This window comes from Colias eurytheme, chromosome 2 (genome assembly GCF_061535395.1).
Source record: "Colias eurytheme isolate Ceu_HAF_F1 chromosome 2, ilColEury1 Martin Lab GWU primary, whole genome shotgun sequence".
NCBI classification, from domain to species: domain Eukaryota; kingdom Metazoa; phylum Arthropoda; class Insecta; order Lepidoptera; family Pieridae; genus Colias; species Colias eurytheme.
Genome location: NC_142981.1, coordinates 6,573,418 through 6,592,675, shown reverse-complemented (window position 1 = coordinate 6,592,675; position 19,258 = coordinate 6,573,418). Strand labels below are relative to the sequence as shown.

General features: G+C 35.6%; 2 protein-coding genes across 2 annotated transcripts; one reads left to right on the top strand and one right to left on the bottom strand.

The window, feature by feature from the left end:
• The first annotated feature begins 25 nt into the window (after window positions 1–25).
• Window positions 26–16,360, top strand: LOC149910404 (thioester-containing protein 1 allele S3-like). The gene is made up of 26 exons (XM_090113472.1): window positions 26–184; window positions 1,641–1,709; window positions 2,207–2,390; window positions 3,036–3,214; window positions 3,639–3,795; window positions 4,133–4,269; window positions 4,607–4,934; window positions 5,288–5,464; window positions 5,754–5,960; window positions 6,326–6,484; window positions 6,830–6,997; window positions 7,291–7,407; window positions 7,514–7,565; window positions 7,985–8,126; window positions 8,432–8,736; window positions 8,823–8,983; window positions 9,209–9,451; window positions 9,645–9,787; window positions 10,090–10,297; window positions 11,078–11,255; window positions 12,274–12,470; window positions 12,675–12,812; window positions 12,896–13,068; window positions 13,293–13,395; window positions 13,682–13,850; window positions 14,406–16,360. The coding sequence occupies exons 2-26, from the start codon at window positions 1,642–1,644 to the stop codon at window positions 14,615–14,617; spliced, it is 4,305 nt and encodes a 1,434-aa protein (XP_089969598.1). The 5' UTR covers window positions 26–184; window position 1,641; the 3' UTR covers window positions 14,618–16,360.
• Window positions 16,361–18,859, bottom strand: LOC149910403 (peptidyl-prolyl cis-trans isomerase, rhodopsin-specific isozyme-like). Its single transcript, XM_090113438.1, has 6 exons — window positions 18,726–18,859; window positions 18,380–18,584; window positions 17,963–18,082; window positions 17,775–17,857; window positions 17,157–17,296; window positions 16,361–16,576 (listed from the first exon to the last, which is right to left on the bottom strand). Exons 1-6 carry the CDS (start codon window positions 18,795–18,797, stop codon window positions 16,480–16,482), a joined length of 717 nt encoding a protein of 238 aa, XP_089969564.1. The 5' UTR covers window positions 18,798–18,859; the 3' UTR covers window positions 16,361–16,479.
• Window positions 18,860–19,258: the final 399 nt, after the last annotated feature.

Below are 19,258 nucleotides of genomic sequence, written 5' to 3'. Positions count from 1 at the left end.
CACTGCGCGCGCGCTCAGTTACTCTGTGATACTACATCTTGCGGCCTCATCGACCGACGATATAATATTTCGAGCAAAAATATGTGTATTCGATAGAAACCGTCTGTGATATAGTATTAAGTATAGTGATAATAGTGACGTTTTAATCGAGCGAATACATTGGATTTTCATGAATATAATTCACGTAAGTTTGGATTTCGTGTTGTTTTGTTTACAGTGGACTTAAGTAATTTAAATGCAAATATTTAAAACAAACATGCGAAGTAGTTTTGTTTAGAGACAAAGGATATTTTTAAATGACTCTATCACGATTATATATACAATTGTACATAACATTGATATTTCTGCTCCGAGATATAAGTTACCATGCTACAAGAGAAAGTTCTGGGCAATGATACTTATAACTTGCACTACACTTTAACTTCAATGAATCTTTAGAACGGTAACTTAATTCTGAGAATAAAATTATCAAGTACACATATACCATATAAGGTAAAAAGGCTGTTCCGCCGACGCAATAGATTTAATATTTATTCGGTGAGTCAGATGGTTGGGGACACAAGGACGGTGAGCTCAATATGTAGAAACATACATTCAATGGATATTTAATAGCCCACACATCACATATGTTTTCTATTGTTTACCTACTTTATGAACAAAATAATACTTTACTGACAATCACTATAGCGCGATATTTTTAGTTGTAATCAATACAATCTTAGAAAACTAGATTACGGTTATTTAAAATTTAAAATTCCCCTATTTTTTATAACTACCCTAATTTTTGCGTCCTGCTGGCGATATGCCGATTGTGTGACTTTTGGTAGAGCTACGACAAGGCACTCGCTCTAGCAAGGATGAAGGAAGTAAAAATTCCTTGATTTATAAATCTTCTCAAACATACACTATTGAAGAAGGATATTAATATAACCTTTTAAATTCTTTTACTTCATTTTCTGTTTCAAAAATCTTAACCGGCTAGTTTTTACTCCTACGCGTACGCTCTCGGGTAGTTACGCCACATAGTTAGGTACGACTCTACTTATGTGTTTTCGACTTCGTATGTACAATGAAGAATAAGAAGTCCAGATAAATATAGATTAAATATATACAAATACACATGAGTACTTAGAAGTCTTCAAACTTAAATAATAAATTGAAAATATCCTGTTCCTAAATTAGCGCACATTGACTAGGCGCCTACTAATTAATAAAACTACTTGTGATTCTTTTTACATTCATCCTACTACTATTATAAAGGCGAAAGTTTGTATGTATGGATGTTTGTTACTCTTTCACGCAAATACTACTGAACCGATTACAATGAAATTTAGCACACATATAGAGGGTAACTTGGATTAACATATAGGATAAGTTTTATCCCGGAAATTCCACGGGAACGGGAACTATGCGGGTTTTTCTTTGAAAACGGGGGCGAAGCCGCGGGCGGAAAGCTAGTTTTATTTATAAAATCAAAACAAAACTAGGTATGTATGTATAACCTTTGAATATTTATTTATTTGAATTAGCCACAAATTTACAAATATGTATAAATAAGATCACCAACACAAATGTAGAGTCATTCGGATCAACGAAATAAAATTAATTGAAAATCAACCAAATAATATTTTCTATTTCAGAATGATATTGCTCAGAATATTTATGTACACTGTGTTGGCAATATTGAGTACCTCTACGATAGTACAATGGTAAGTACAAAATAAATTACCCGTCAATTTATGAAAATGGCTAAACTGAATATTGCATCTCGCGGCGTTTCACTCGTACACACATTAAATTATGGTTTACGAGTATACTTTACTATGGCTTCGTGTTTCCATCTTGATGCAAAAACAATTACGTTGAACGCCTTTGCGAATTTCTTAATTCACACGTCGATCTATCTTAGTCTTAGAGTATATAATTAATAAACTATAATAATATATACTCTTAGATCTTAGTACAATAAACAACCAGCAAGTCGTTAATTAACATGCATATTAGTATAAGTTTATTATGTACCTATCTCATTAAATCATTGCTTGCATAAAAACAGTATAAATTACATATAGCAATTAAAGATACTGTTTTATAACAATTATTTTACTTCCATAAATTATTCAATTCAAAAATGCTATAATTATAAAATTACTAAGAGAAAGCATAGTTAGATTCCTACATATATTAGAAAACTATTTATTTTCAGTGTGAGTGTATTAGGGCCGCGTGTACTTCGGCCACATAGCTCGTATAAAGTATCAATAGCAGGAGGATCTCGGGCACATAACTTGTATGTGGCCGTAGAAGGGAAAAGATCGACAGGAGAACAATTTACTCAAGGGAGAGAGGTTCAGATCCCGGCCGCTACCTCAAAACTTATTAATATTGAAGTAAGTATCTATGAAAACAAAATGAAAATATGCGTATTCTAAATAGTATTACTTGTATACGTAGTATATTATTATTAGTCTGTGGTATTACTAATATACTATAATAGTAATACGGTTATATCATGTATTCTAACATTGACTTATTTTTATCAATATAAACATGGGAAATATAATTGTATGACTAAGTATAAACACCTACTGATAGGTTCATCACGAAATGAGTAATAAATAGAACCTAAATATAAAAGCAGTCATGACATCACTTGACGACGAGTACCTAAATGAGTAATTGATGGTCTATTCACTATTGAATTCTACTATAACAATAGTAGAGCTTTGTTTTTCAAACGATTATGAATATTAGAAAACTCTCTCGACTAAGTACTGAAAAATGGCTAAAAGAATGGTAAACAACGAATCTAATAAGGTTTGACAGCAACGAGTAAAAAGAAATTCAAAATGTTTTTCTATTTCATGTTTAAATTATAATAATAATAATTATCCCCTTAAGTTGTGTTCATTAAGACAAATGTGGGATAATACATGCCATTTAATTATGTACAGAAAACAATTAAAATGGCTAATCTAATGTAACTCGGTGAAAGTAATTTCAACTTTATTCTAAGAAAGTAACGTCTTTTGTAGATCAATGACCCTGGGCCCGGTAAATATAAGCTGGTCGCCAGATCAACATCGGGACCTCAGTTCTCATCGTCAGCACCCTTGGTGTACCAACCTCGCAGTTTTTGCATTTTCGTACAAACAGACAAAAAAGCGTACCAGCCTGGCGACACTCTTAACTTTAGAGTTATTGCTTTAGACAAGTAAGTTGTTGGATATTTTATTGTTCCATTGTTTAAACAGTTCAATCGAATGTATGTAATAGTACCTAATCCTTACATCTTTACGTAGCACAGCTTGTTCATTATAAAACATGAGGTGAAAACGCGAACCACGTTTTTGTTAAGAATTGTTAACGTAAGAAAGACAAATTATCAAATATAAGATTCCACTGAAAAAAAAATACCATTTTGATAACTAGATAAAAGAGAAGTACTTAAAGAAGAATTTCTTACCGTCTCGACGTAATTTAATTGAATAGATCGATCTAGTTCTACTTAACTTACGTAACAAATTTGGTCTCAACAAAAACTTTCGTTTTCGATACGATCAGCGGTACTTGCGTTCGCACGCATGAGATTGCGTATGATTACAAAGTATTACGAGACGGTCGTTGACCTGTTGTAGGTACCTGTTGCCGCTGTCGAATGCTGTGGATGTTAGTATATTGGATACGGGAGGGTCTCCTGTGAGGCAATGGGCCGGTGTAGCTTTGGACAGGGGAGTGTTTAGTGGGGAACTCGTGCTCGCTGACGAACCCGCTTTGGGGCAATGGACCGTACAGGTAAATTACGAAATATTTGTTTTGTAAGTGTTAATTAAAAGATACTCCAACACAAGTAACTATGCTTATATTCCTTTGTTATTGTTTGGTCATTGTAACATTGTTACTAAAGTTGAAAAACGGATTCGAAAAAATATTAACAAAAGTTTAATTGTCATTGAATAAGATGCAATAATAATCCAATAAAATGAACTAAAAGTATTAAAAGAATCCAGATCAATATCAATAACCTCCGTTTTTACGGTAATCGTTACCTCGCATACATTCTATCTTAATAACCTTCATTTCGCAAGTGCGTTTACCGACAAAATATTATAACAATTATTATTTGGTTCAGGTGGAAGTCCGGGGTCAAATATACTCGAAGCATATTATGATCGCAGATTATGTTCTGCCTAAATTCCAAATGGATATGGATATACCTAAAGAGGTATTGTTTAGTGAAGGCTCTTTCAATATAAACCTCACAGCAAAGTAAGTAATGAGACTTAAAATAAATATCATGAAATACATATATTATCAACTACTTACAAACTCTTTACCTAGATAACTTCTTACAGTTTTTAAAACTTCCTATTAACAAGATGTTCATTGTTATATATAAATGTATGTTCATTGTTCATTACTCCTACAATAGACATTTTTATCTATTCCCATCTTCGTCGTAAGGCTAAATTTTTAAATATTGACCCTATTAAAATAGGATCAACGATTACCACGAAAACTAAAGCAAACTGCAAGTTGTGTGATTCCCAAGAAAACGTATTTAAAATCTTATAGATTTATGAATGACAAAAATTCTCCTTTACAGACATTTCAACGGACTCCCAGTATCAGGTGAACTCACAATATCTGCATACGCAGTGTTCTTCTCGAATCTTCTACAGCCCGTGTTTTCGAACCCCGCTCGTAAAGTGATCGACTTCAATGGCAATGCCATAGTTCCCTTTAACTTGAAGACTGACCTCGATCTAGCCGAGGACGCCGCAAGACCACTAGTAGTTGAGGCTGTACTAGAGGAAAAAGATACTTTAATAAAACAAAATGTATCTACGAGGATATTGCTGTTACGTACTCCTTATCGATTGAAAATCACAGCGCCTGACTATTTCAAGCCAAGGCTGCCTTTTAATGTCCAAGTAAGTGATCTAAGTCTTTTTACATTTATGAGGCGGCTGTCCCTTTTTTAGTCTGCTGGTCATAAAGAGTATTTATGATAAAGCAAAAGCCAATCGTTCTCCAATCTGTACAATTAAAACCAAACCTTTTATTATATTATTAAAGTTAATGATGATCAAAATCTCAGCTAGCAACGTTCATAATTGTCCCTGACAGTTATTATTAGAACAAAGTTCCAAGGGCTCCAAAAACTTATACACTAGTGCACACATTTCATTGAGACTGTAGAAATAAAACTCCAAGAAATCAGTAAAAGAAAGACGCAGAGAAATATAGATCCAGTTTTTTGCCAACATTTATTTTTTCTCTACAGATTGAATTGGTAAATTCAACTGGGCATACATTAGACGTATCAGACGAGGTTTCAGTAGAAAGACTATGGGATGACGGCGCTCCAGTTAACGTCACCAATATTGCTCTCAAGAATGGATTCGCTATGTACTCTATAACACCTGATATTGCTCACACTAATTCGACCCTTAATATTGTGGTAAGTGATGTAGGGATCGAAATAAATCAAATGAATTTATTTATTTGTTAAAGAGATCAACTATCAACAACATTATAGAGCCTTTTTGGCGGCCAAATGTGTAATTGAAATTAATAATTGCTCTATTCAATCTTAATTAATAATTAATTACTTGGCATATCTTAAATTTGAAATTTAATATTTTTTAGTTGATGGATTTTTTATTTCAAATTTTTCGAAACTATAGTAACTAGTTATGATGATAATAATTGTAATAGAAAATTTTCTTTGATTATGATGCTTTTTACAGGTAAAATACAAAGAGGTATCAGAGCGCATAGTTAACGTTCAAAAAAGTCTATCTCCTGGAGGACAGTACATCACTTTAGAAGTGCTATCCAGTCATACTTCAGTAGATGACAAGATACATGCGAAGATAGTAGCCACAGAGCCTATGGACATTATTCATTATGTTGTTATTGGAAGAGGCGATATTGTCGTCGCTAAATCGCTAGAGGTAAGTTTTTGGATTTAAAGTATATGCAAATTGGAGTAAACAAAAAATAATAAGTACTTTAAAAAAATAATCTGAATAGCATTTCGATAGCCTGCTGCATAGTTCAGCTAATTGTTGCTTACGTAATTACAGGATATCCGATGTACATACATACTTTTAAATTTAGTGAGGGTTAAGATGATTTTTTTAATGTGAATTGTATAATATATATTCGTATATTCGTATTTACATATTAAAAAAGTAATTCATTCAATCGCTATTATATCTATGTTCTTGGAATTACCCTGGATACATTTTAAAATATCAGAAATGGTACCTGAACAAAAAACCTGCTACGTGCCTAAGCCTAAAACAATTTCTTTCAGTTAAACCCACCTCTCCGTACAATAGACATTACTATACCAGTATCATCAGCCATGGCGCCAGGCTGCACGTTACTAGCGTGGTACCCACGATTGGACTCCGCTGATCGGCTGCTTGCTGCCGCTGTATATGTGCCTAATGATAAACTGCTGCAGAATAAGGTAAGTTTTATAGGTAGTAATTTTATTGGAGGTGAAATTTCAAAGACGTTTACTTACGTTACGCAAACGTTACTTTGTTAAGTTGCAAAATGTTAAACTTCCTTTGCTCTATCATTCAATACTCAAAAGGCCATACCTTCACCATAGCTATAATTGTTCACAGGCCACAGCCCAGAATATTATATTCTATATTCTGAAAATTCTGCCATAACCAAAAAATCTGTTCAAAAAGGGTATTGCTATCAACTGAATGCTTCTAATTCTGATGCAAAGATCAGAAAATAGAAGATCTCTTTTTATTATTTCGTTTATACCCTATGAATTATATTTATTTTATTTTTATAGGTGACAGTTACTCCCGTATCTTCGAGTTCAGTATTCCGACCCAACGGTTTGGTCGAGTTCCGTGTGACGGGAGAGCCTGGTTCCCAAACTGGGTTACTCGGAAGCGATGTGAAAGCCATCGCTAGTGGCCTTGCTGATCCGTTAGGAAGTGGGCTGGATATGCATACGGTGAGTTTGCTACTGTTTACCAGTTCATTTGTTGACGAAAAAGGTGAAGTGACATTTGTTGACGAAAAATTATGCTCCTTAAAAATTTGAACTATTTCATAAGAGATACTTATAGTAAAATAATTCAGGCTTAACTTAGTAAATATCTAAGACGACGCGATGGCAGGAAGGAAGGTGGAAGATCGAAGTCTATATTGCCTTTGGGAATAACACATCTATTATAGAACCTACATGAAATTAATTAATTTTCATAATCATGTGCTCATGTGCTGTTATAAAATATTAAATTACAGATCGAACGAGAAGTGGAGAGTTTCATTGGTATAAAGCACTCCATTTTCAAAAACGAAGACACATTACCGGGAATGGGTTTTGATTTGGGCGGTCGCTCTACTGCGGACGTTTTCCATGTAAGTAATTAAAAACGATAGTAGGTAATATAATTTTGATTATTATAAAATTAGTCATTATGTATTTGTAGGATATGTTTTAATTTTAATCTGCCTTTTCTTACAGAATGCTGGTGTTGTGATTTTAACTGATGGAATTGTTACCAGTAATGTACAAGGTACTACTTTTTATTGATTTATAATTCTCTTGATATATTATGTAAAGTGCGTTCATTAAAGACAGACGTTTCACGTTTTCAAATTTTTGTTGATCGTTTAATAAACCGAAATTATAGATTATAGAAGTTATCTTCATGTTCTTTTTGTATTCGTATCGACGTGCACCACTGTTCACACATTCTTCCCTTTGATTACGTTCGAAAGACTTAAACGAATCTCAAGGGAAAGCGAGTGCACTGTTTACATATGCGTGTCGCTATCCACCTCTCTAATCACCTATTCACGAAAATGTGAATGCATCATCAAATTAAAGTACTTACTTACTTACTACTTACTGGAGTGGCGCAGGGACCCAAAGTGAGTCTTGGCCTCCGACAATAAGAGCCATCAAATTAAAGGGGACTTTTAATTTATACAGAACCAGAAGCAATAGAAACCGGTACACGTGCGCCAAGTGCTGGCCCTTACGCATTCAGCCGTGTTCCCACCCCGCCCTCCCCGCGCCTGCACCTCGCCGCCAGCGCGCACAACACGTGGATGTTCAACAATTTGTCTATCGGGTGATTATTATTTTTCAACATTTTCAACCTTTTAACTATATGCTCCAAATCTTGTTTTCGAATGGCAGAAATTCTTCCCACTAATCTTCATCACCAATTTCAGCTCTTTTAAAAATACTTTTTAATATTTATCAAAATCGATACTACGATATAGCTTGGAAACGAAACAAAGTCATCAATTTATTTTTATTTTTTTTCGATATTTAAAAATTCTTATTTCAACTTAGGTCATTATAAACAAATACTCAAATGATATGAATTTTTTAACAGTAACAATAGCTAGCTAACAATAAAAATATTTTCAGAGACGATGGCAAAGGTTCCAGGGAGGGTTGGTCACCATTGACCCCCGGCAGTTGGTCCGTAGGAGCATTCGCTATACATCCTACCTTAGGTCTGGGTCTTGCACCTCCACAACAATTCACTACCACAGTCCCATTGACAATAACAGCTGAATTACCCGAAACACTACAAAAGGGAGAAACCTTAGCTGCTGTAGTCACGTTGAAAAGTTCCCTATCTGTGGACACGTCTATTGAAATCACATTCCACAACTCCGACCAATACTTCGAATTCGAACCCTTGGAAAATACGATCGAGTCTACGAAAAGTGAGTTCAATATTTTAACTTTTCCTTAAAGAAATGTAAATTACGTGGAAATGTGGGTGGGACTTAACTTTTTTTCTTATTTCCAGAAATCGAATTATTCCGTCGTCTACGTCTAACAGTTCCAGCGCGTGGTTCAGCAAGTACTGCGTTTTTGGTCAGCGTCGTGCGTGTTGGGGAAGCGCCTGTTATCGTTGAGGCCACTGGGAATGGCGTTTCCGCTTCTCTGTTTAGAACTATTGATGTTAAGGTACTTTGAATTAATTTGCTCGTTAAAAATGTTGCTTTAAATTGTGTCAGAAATTGAAAATTTTTCGTATACTCATTCATTTATCAACTTGAACATCACATTATTTATCTTTTTCAAAATTTACCCACTGTATAATTTTCTAGCAATTTATGTACTGTAAATTCATAGGCAACCTCTAAAAGAAACCTTATTTTATATTTAAATGTGTAAATTATCCTCACACAGGACGGCTACCAAGAAGAAGTCTGGTCGTGGTCTCTCCTCGACGCTCGACGTGGAGTGGCCCGCGCTAATATATCTCTATCTCCTGCACTCGGAACAAGAGTTAATGCTGTATCTTTGGAAGCAGCTGGAGATCTAATGGCTAACTCCTTCCGTGCGTTGAAAGTTCCCGCCACTGTTGCTGCTGATGCTGCATATGCGTTACGACCATTGGCTAGAGCTTGCATACTGCTGGACTATCTTCAGGTAAGCTAATTTGTTTGGAGTGTCGCTTCTGTTCTCTGTTCTGTTCTTTTCGCGTCTCCTAAAATCCGCAAACTACTGCGTTTTTGAAAGCTTCTAGAAACATATGGCCAACTCCTTTGTAATGTTGGAGGCTCCCACTATATCGCTCTCTTTATTAAATAGATCTACCATAATAAAATCTCAATATTTTTAGGAGACAGAGCAAGGTGATGAAATAACAATATCCAAAGAGGCGCGTGCTCAAGCTTCATTTGGCTATCAAAGGTTGATGGCTTTCCGCAAACCAGACGGATCTTTCTCGCAAGAAACAGGAGAAGATGCTGAGTCAGATGTCTAGTAAGTGATAAAGTCTATCAAGAATAAAAAAAATAATGTTGTTGTTCGAAAATAAATGTTTGATTAGTTTTATTTTATTTTATTAATGATTTGTTGTAAATAAAATCAAACGAAATGGTTCAAAGCACTTACTACTATTGATTGCCAAAGCATACCTTAAATACATAATTATTTAAATGTTTTCAAAAATCACCTTCACAACACCTATACAGCAATTTCCTTTCAATTAATAAGGGTGTACACTGTACATGCAAAGAAGACTTATATCAGCACTGAAGACTCACATAAAGTGACTATTCCAGTATGACAGCAACAGCAGCTCGCTGGCTGTCCCGCTCGAGCCGCTACGTGCCAGTAGCCCCGGCAGCCGGTGGAGCAGCTCGTTGGCTCGCAGCAGCGCAGGGAGCAGACGGCGCTTGGCCCGCACCGCCCGCGCCGCGACGCAATGCACCCGCGCTACAGACATATGCGCTCACTGCGCATGCGCTGATCGCACTGCTTGATACTAAGGTATGTTATGTGGCTAGGTGGTTACAAGTCGTGTCAAGTAAAAAGAACGCTGACGGTTAAGCTGCGCATTGGCGATTTATCGGTCTATTTGGTGTTATGAGGTGGTATAAGAATAACAAATTGGTAGTTGTGAAGCCACGATTCGCGAGCCTAGTTCAAAAATAAAATAATCGGCACATAGCTTTCGTGCAAAACTCGACCCATGCGCAAACACACCCCATCACTTTTTACCAGCGTTCTTTTTACGTGACGCGTACTATAGTTTGTGTTTTAATCGAGCTCTACGCATTGCTCGGTTAATGTAGGTACAGTATGGTGTGGTATCTACACCAGTTTCGCCGAGAGAATTAATTAACGCAACTTGAAACATCGTGCGTGAGAATGTTCTTTTTTGTTATTGAGCGTCCTCACACTTCACAAGTTTCACTATGCTTATGTTAGTGATGATTGATATGCATAGTGAAACTTGCATTGTTTTACATAATTTCGTTTGAATTTCAATTAATTAAATATTTACTTATTCATTTCATGACAATATCAGAACATATTTGTATTAATATACAACCAAACTTATCACACAGGATTCACATTAAACCAAAAAAAAATGTGTGGTTTCATGAAACCACGGTAAAAGTGAAACTTTCCGAACACTGCTTTATACCTACTCGGCAGCCGACCGTCACGTGACATGCGCTACACAGACCAAAGTTTGAGACGATGTAATAAAAGTTTCACTTTAAAAATTTAAATACAATTAAAAATTCAACATACTTTCCACAGGGCAGCGAAGTCCTCTACAAAAACGCAATCAACAAAGGCGTGGACTACATAGCACGTCACCTCACCGACGAGTTGGACGCACAGGTACTCGCACTAGCGGCCGCTGCACTTGCTGCTGCAAGACACCCGCAAGCCACGCGAGCTTTAGAACTTATGGATAGATACTCTAATACCACTGGTATGTGTGAAGTTAATTGAATTGTTGTTTTTAGGGTTCCGTAGCCAAAATGGCAAAAACGGAACCCTTATAGTTTCGTCATGTCCGTCTGTCCGTCTGTCCGTCTGTCCGTCTGTCACAGCCGATTTACTCGGAAACTATAAGTACTACAGTGATGAAATTTGATGGGAATATGTGTTGTATGAACCGCTACAAAAATATGACACTAAATAGTAAAAAAAAGAATTGGGGGTGGGGCCCCCCATACATGTAACTGAGGGATGAAATTTTTTTTTTCGATGTACATACCCGTGTGGGGTATCAATGGAAAGGTCTTTTAAAATGATATAAAGTTTTCTAAAAAACATTTTTCTTAAAGTGAACGGTTTTTGAGATATCAGCTCTCAAAGTCGTAAAAAGTATGTCCCCCCCCCTCTATTTTTATAACTACGGGGTATAAAATTCTAAAAAAAATAGAGGTGATGCATGCTAATTAACTCTTTCAACGATTTTTGGTTTGATCAAAGTATCTCTTATAGTTTTTGAGATAGGTTGATTTAACTGTAATTTATTATATTTGCTGCTACGGAACCCTTTGTGCGCGAGCCCGACTCGCACTTGGCCGGTTTTTTTTTTTTATTGTGTGATAGGGAAGCGCTTGACCACGATCTCGCCTGATGGTAAGCTGAGATGTGGCCTATGATGGAGCGCGCTTCCCTAGAAGGTACCCGTTCACTCTTCGCTTGTTGTACATACAACTATCTTACTGTAGTCTGTACTGTACTGTACACATCGGAGACAAACGATCCTATCAATAAGTTTAAATATATAACTAAAAATATGTCAGAAAACTGCAGAAATCAGAATAATATAATCAATTAAAGATGAATTAAGTGCATTAAAGTGTCCTTTTTCTTCAATTCCAAATAATTCTACCTTGTTGACATTTCAGCTCCTTATAATTTGCGAACTTAACCTTTTAAAGTTCAAGTCAATTCAAATAACGAAACTAACATGAAATGAAATGATTTTTTTCCAGCATCCGCACTATTTTGGTCTCGCAAGCTCCCTGGGTCCGAATGGAGAAACCCTTGGCTAAAAGGGAACAGTTTGGAAGCGTCCACAGCAGCATGGGCTCTTCGCGCCATGTTAAACTCCAGGCTGGTGGAAGAAGGTGTTCCAGTAGCTAGATACCTTCTACAGGCTCTAGACCCTCGTGATCAGGATCCTGATGTTGTAAGTATCGCATTATCTTCAGTTAAAATTGTTTTTTTTTTCATACCCTTTCTGATGAATATCTATCATTTTCCATTATATAAATTCGCTTTTGGATGGCATATTATCCAAAAATCTTCGGCAATATTAGGTATTATTTGATACTATTGATATGATTGCATTCCCATTACTGATATAAAGGTAATTCTTTGTCGAAATTTACAGTTGGATGCACTGGCACAATTTGCTGAAGCGATAAAAACGTCCACTAAGTTGAGGGTGGCAGTCAATGTGACTGGCTTCGAAGAACCTCGCCAGTTTAACATCGACAGTGATAATGCCCTTATCATACAAACGCAATTGGTAAGTAACTTAGGTAAAAGAAAACCTATTTAAGATAAATTAATTGTTACTCAGAAATAAAATATTGTTCACTATATCTTTAGATACGCAACATCAGATCAGCGAGTGCGATAACAGAAGGGCGAGGGCTCGCAGTAGTAGGGCTCAGTGCTAAAGGCAGCACCAACGTGACTGCTGCTTGGCCCAGATACACCCTTGACCCGAGAGTAGACCAAGTTTCTACTAAGGATCGTTTGCAGCTTTCAATTTGTATTGGGTAAGTATCCAGGGTTATGGGATTTGTCTAAAAATTTATTTTTCTAATATCCTATTAAAAAAAAGGTCCTAATTGCTGCAATTTTCTATATCACATCTAAAAATTTGGTTTTGTTGTCGATCTGTACTGAATGATATCTTTCGTATTAAATTTTCTCATAATTATTCATACTTATGATAATATTTATACTTTATTTATTTAATTATTTTTGCTTTATTTTGTAGATTCGTGCCAGTTGGAAATGAAACAGAAAGTGGTTTAACACTCCTCACTGTGCAGCTGCCGTCGGGCTACCTTGCTGACATTAACACCATTACTGAACTTACGGTAAGTTATTTCAGGTAATAAATTATTTCAACCACTTTATATGTAGTTAAATTAATTAGCTTCACTAAACTATAACGACTGTTGATCATCGATCCCAGGTGGAACAGTTTTATGTGTAATGAGCAAAACTAAGAAGAATCTTTCGAACTGATATTAATCGAGTTATTTTTCACAACTACCCACAAAAGAGACTTTTGTTTTTCCATTATTTTTTAATGTTTTTTAGTTCAATATTTTGATGGTTCTTTTTTATTTAGGTCGTATGTAAAGTATATTGTTGTTTCAGGCTGCTCGTCACATAGTGGGCGCGCGGTTACGAGCGGGTGGAGCACGTGTAGTGGCTTGGTTACGTGCATCTCGCGGTGAACGATGTGCTACATTGGCCGCGCCTCGAGCTCTGCCGGTTGCTAGGCAACGCCCAGGTTGGGCCACGCTAATGGACTTGTATGATTCGAGTAAGTATACTTCTGTTTGAGGACGGTTTTTATTTCATGTACAAGCAGGTCCATGGTTAAATTCGTTTTAAAGGTACCTATCTTATAAATAATGATGACAATTTAATAATTGTTCATTTTTCTAAAATTTAACAAACAAAAATACTTTATTGTGCATCAAAATAATATGTAAAAAAGTATAGATATAAAAAAAGTAACAGTTGAGCACAAGAGCTGGTCTTATCGCTACGGCAGCGATCTCTTCTTCACAACCTGGTGGTCAAATAAAAGTGATAGTAGAAATCATTAATAGAATAGAACACACAGTCAGATAGTTTTTGAAGTGAAAACTTCTTTAGCGGCGTTGAGCACTTTTTCTGTAATGGATATAAAATCTTAAACTCGCGTCAGGACACGTGACCTGATCGAAAAAGCGTAAGACGGATAGCATTCCAAAATATCAAACATGCTCAGTGTTAATAATCAAGTTTTCACTTCTGCCGGCACTCCCGGAGTGCAACCCGTCTTTTTTAAATTCTGATTTCACTATTTATCATAACACTACTTGACCCTTAGGCCACCGCGCGCGCATGTTCTTCCGCGCAGTATCGAGCAGCGCGTGCGACGTGTGCCGCGCGTGGGCGTCGTGTGCGCGCGCGTGCGGCGCACTGGCCCCGCAGCGCGCGCCCGACGCTACCCCCACTCCCGCGCCTGATGCCGCGCGTGCGCACTCCCCTGTACTTAGTGTTGTAGTGGGATTGGTGCTAGCGCTACTGCTGAAATGCTAACAATTATAGTATGAAAAATGAAAAAAATGAAAAATATATTTATTTATAAACCAAATGTTTTTACACAGATACACTTAGATTGACGTTGCTCGCTTTACACATATTGGCTTAATCTATGTTTATTAAAAAGGATTCCCTATAGTACCCACACTAGGCGAGCCTGTATCGTGGGCACTGTTATTACGGGCAATATTACACGGACCGCTTCAAGAAGTTGAGACCGACGGCTTGAAGCCGCGACAACGCGGTGAACTTTAGACATTCATTGACTGCCGTACACGGACTGCTCGAGCCGTCGCGACCGCTTCAAGCCGTCAACTGCGCAGTTTGTAGCGATAGCTCGAGCAGTCAACGACCGACCGCTCGAGCAGTCCGTGTAGCTCGCTCAGCCGTTAACTGCTCGAGCTGCCCGTGTAGAGCCGCTCTAACTGTCCACCTCCTCCGCCCCGCGCGCTTGATGCCGCGTATACACACTCGCCTGTATTTAGTGTTATATTGATTTGACGTGGATTTGCGCTAGCTTTACTGGTCCGATGTTAAGAACTATACCAATTGTACTCCTCTTAACATCTCCGCCTCCACTCGTTAGTTTTTTCTTAAAAGATTAGGCACAAAAACAATCAATAAATACCATAAAAGTGTTGTTTTTATGACAATAGATACGCGTGTTGCACGCTGTACGTCATCGATGGAACATATTTAGTGTTATATCGGGCTAGCGCTAATGTAATAAAGTCCGCTGCGATCTACAGCACCTCCGCGTAAGAATTGTAGTGCTTGTAAATATCCAATGTGTACGCAGCACACCCTTCAGCAAAACTAACAGTGCTATTCGTAGTAGCTCAGTTGAGCTAAATAAGAATAGTTGCACTGCGACCACACATTTCCTTTCCTTATTACCTAGCTACCTACTAGTTATTATTCTGTGGTTATACTAGCAACTCTAGAACAATCATAAAACATTTCGATAATCCCAGGAGATACTGGTGCTCAAGACTGCACGATTATACGTAATGAAAAAAACAGTGAAAATTAACAGTGACTCGTCCCAAAAAATAATCTTCATGAGAAAATATTTTGAAAAAAAATAATGAATAAAATGTTACGCGGATGATACGCATTAAGCAATCATTTCTTGTGATATAATTAATATTATTAAGTAGGTACTAATAATTATCATACTTGTACTAATTAAAAATATGTATAAAAACAAACTTAGTCTTCCGTTTCTTCTATACCTAGTCACAGATATTCCTTGTTGAATTGTACATGATTTTTATTTTTATATATTTATTTAGTGTACTTATAAACTTAGAATTTATATAATGCCTCACCACTGTACACTTATGCTCCTGAAAAATACTATCACATATCGTTACATGGCAGCTTTAGATTGTAATTTATAGCATTTTCTTCATCATATGACGAAACAAGACGTATTAAATGCAGAAATTATGTACAAATATAGAAACTGCTAAGTAAACTATATACTTATAAAATATTTACAAGAAATATAAAGAAAATAAAATTACTTCGCATTTATTATATTTAATGTGTATACCTATGTATAATGCTATCGCATTCCTAGCTCTACCTTTTAAAAGGTTTATGAATCTTTATACTTACTATATTTCTGTACAATTATAAGAATAATAGATCATAATTAATATAAATAATATTAATGTAAATAACTCTAGATATAAGCTGAATTGAAATGAAAATAAAAACATCACAATCAAGCCACCTATTATTTTATTGAAATTATATATTTAAAATGTGTAGGTACATTTTTACTTTCAGAATATTGTACTTGAAGGTTTTAGGAAGAACTTATAAAATTACTCTTTTATATTTTATTTAAATTAAAAATCTAATTTTGATATTATCCAATGGAAGAAGCCAAGTATAGAGAAGGACATCGTAAGTGGAACAGCAGTAGCCTTTATCCAAGCCCATAAGCTGAAACAAGAAACAATTATTGTTATTATCCTCATTTTAGGTATATTTAAGCTTTCGTGCAATTAGTACCTATGTAATACAAGCGTACATAATATACTTTTTACATACAACTAGCTTTCCACCCGCGGCATCGCCCGCAAAGAAAAACCCGCATAGTTCCCGTTCCCGTGAGATTTCCGGGATAAAACCTATCCTATGTCCTTTCTCGGGTATCAAACTATCTCCATACCAAATTTCAGGAATATTGGTTCAGTAGTTTAGGCGTGATTGAGTAACAGACAGACAGACAGAGTTACTTTCGCATTAATTTACATATAATATTACTATGGATTATTCGTGTCAGCGTACTTCGTTCTTTTAATCGCAGGAGCGGGGTTACACATTAGCGAATATACATACTTAATATGTGTTTTGATTTTAAATTATGTTATCTTTGGTGAAATATTAGTATAATTGCACGTGTACTTCAACATTTTTATGCCTCTTTTATCATCGTCATCCTAACCATATCAAAGTCATCAATAGTAAATAATCTTTCACCACAATCAACCTATAAAATTATGACTAATACGATACTTACTCATATGGATCATCTGATATATAAAACGGTTGCGTAGGCAGTAGGCCACAGTCCGCTATGTATACACGCATCGTTGGACGATCATCTATATCTGTGGGCGTGTGCTCTATCACATGCACTAAATCTTGACCATCAACGACCTAAAATATAATACATTCAAATGTTAAACGAATAAAATATAAGACTATCTACAGTTTAGGTATTTTACTAGGTAAGTAATTAAAATGAAATTTTCATTTTAGCAAAGTGGTAAATAGTATACACACCTACGAATTTTCTTTTGAATAAGGTAGGTAGGTACTTAATATTATAAAGCTGAAGAGTTTGTCTGTTTGAACGCGCTTATTCTCAGGAACTACTGGTCCGATTTGAAAAATTATTTCGGTGTTAGATAGCCCATTTATCGAGGTAGGCTATAGGCTATATGTATATCATCATGCTAAGATGATAAGAGTAGCGGAGCAATGCGGGTGAAACCGCGGGGAACAGCTAGTAATAACTATGTAGATACCACATTTGAAAAGTAGGTATCTTACTTATTAACTAGTTGATGTATAATGTAAACGAAAAATTTAATCATTTTTTATTTATAAAATAATTAGATGATATTACACCTACTTTTCCAATAACTGTATGCAAACCATCCAGCCATGGTGTTCCTTTAGCTGTTATGATGAACTGGCATCCATTCGTATTTTTACCTATAATGATAATATTATAACTGGCAATAAATAAAAAATCAAAAAGCTTAATTTACGTTGCATTATTTCTTTTATTTACATGATATTACGCAAATACAAACTCACCTTTATTAGCCATGGAAACAAATCCAGCTATTTTATGCTGGGTATCCAAATTCTCATCATCAAATACTTCACCATAAATGCTTATTGATCCGTTTCCATCATCGGAAACAACATCACCTCCTGAAAAAAAATTTAGTAAAAATTACCATTTCTATTTATCGATGAGGTGTAACAAGTTAAAAATTTGGTGAAATTATTATATAAGTGTGTAATTGTTTTTTTTTTCGTTTGGCTCGTAATTTTAAATTAACATGTAATTTAAAAGATTGAATTAAAAACAATACAATAATTCAAATTTCGAAGTGCCCTTGTGAATAGCTTCAATTTGTATACGTAGTATATTATTATTAGTCTGTGCTTCAATGCAAGAAATTGCTACGGTCCCATAGCAATCTAAGCTAAGGTTTAGATACTTACCTTGAATCATAAAACGTTTAATAATGCGATTAAAACTCGTGCCCTTGTATGATTTTCCGTCAATGCCTTTTGTGGCAAGTACTTTAAAGTTTTTCACAGCTTTTGGTGCCAAGTCCCCAAACAATCCAATAACTATTCTACCTATTGGCTTCTCTTCACTTTGTATATCAAAGAATACTTGATCGGTAACTCTGAATTGTCTAGCCTGAATAAACAGTTTTAATCATTTAAAAATATCATATCAGTCTAAAATATAATATTATATACGTTAAAAGTTGTTTAACTCAAAATATACTTATATATCTTCTCAAATATTATTGGTCTCTTATTGGTAAATGGTACATACATTTATATCCGTTATCAACTGTGCAAATACAACTTGGAAGAACACAAAGTGGAGATTCATTTTTAAACACATCCACCCTCTACACTGCGTTGTAAAATAACTGCTGCTGAGTATATCTTAATTTAATTACTTAGTAACAGTGAATCCCAACAAGTGTTACAAAATATTTAAATAAAATGTAATTTCTGGTTTATGTTTCATCATAACATTAATTTTATTATTATTTTCTTAGTATTTTATATATAATAATCTTAAACCCTACAGCCTGTCGGTCGTTAGAAATTATCTCTCCCAAATTGACCAATCTAAAGAAATAGGGCCTCTTACATGCTTTACCCGCGTTTAAAGGTAAAAGGATAAACGAATGGAATAAAGGAATAAAGGAAACGGATGGAATGGATATTAGATGCCGACTTTTTGTGAGGGTGTTCCCGGTGCAAGCTGTTAGCTGGCCTCAATAGTGCTAAAGTTAGTTTATTGGTCAAGCATGCTCTACTCCCACAGCGTCAACGATTATTTTGATTGCTTTTTAT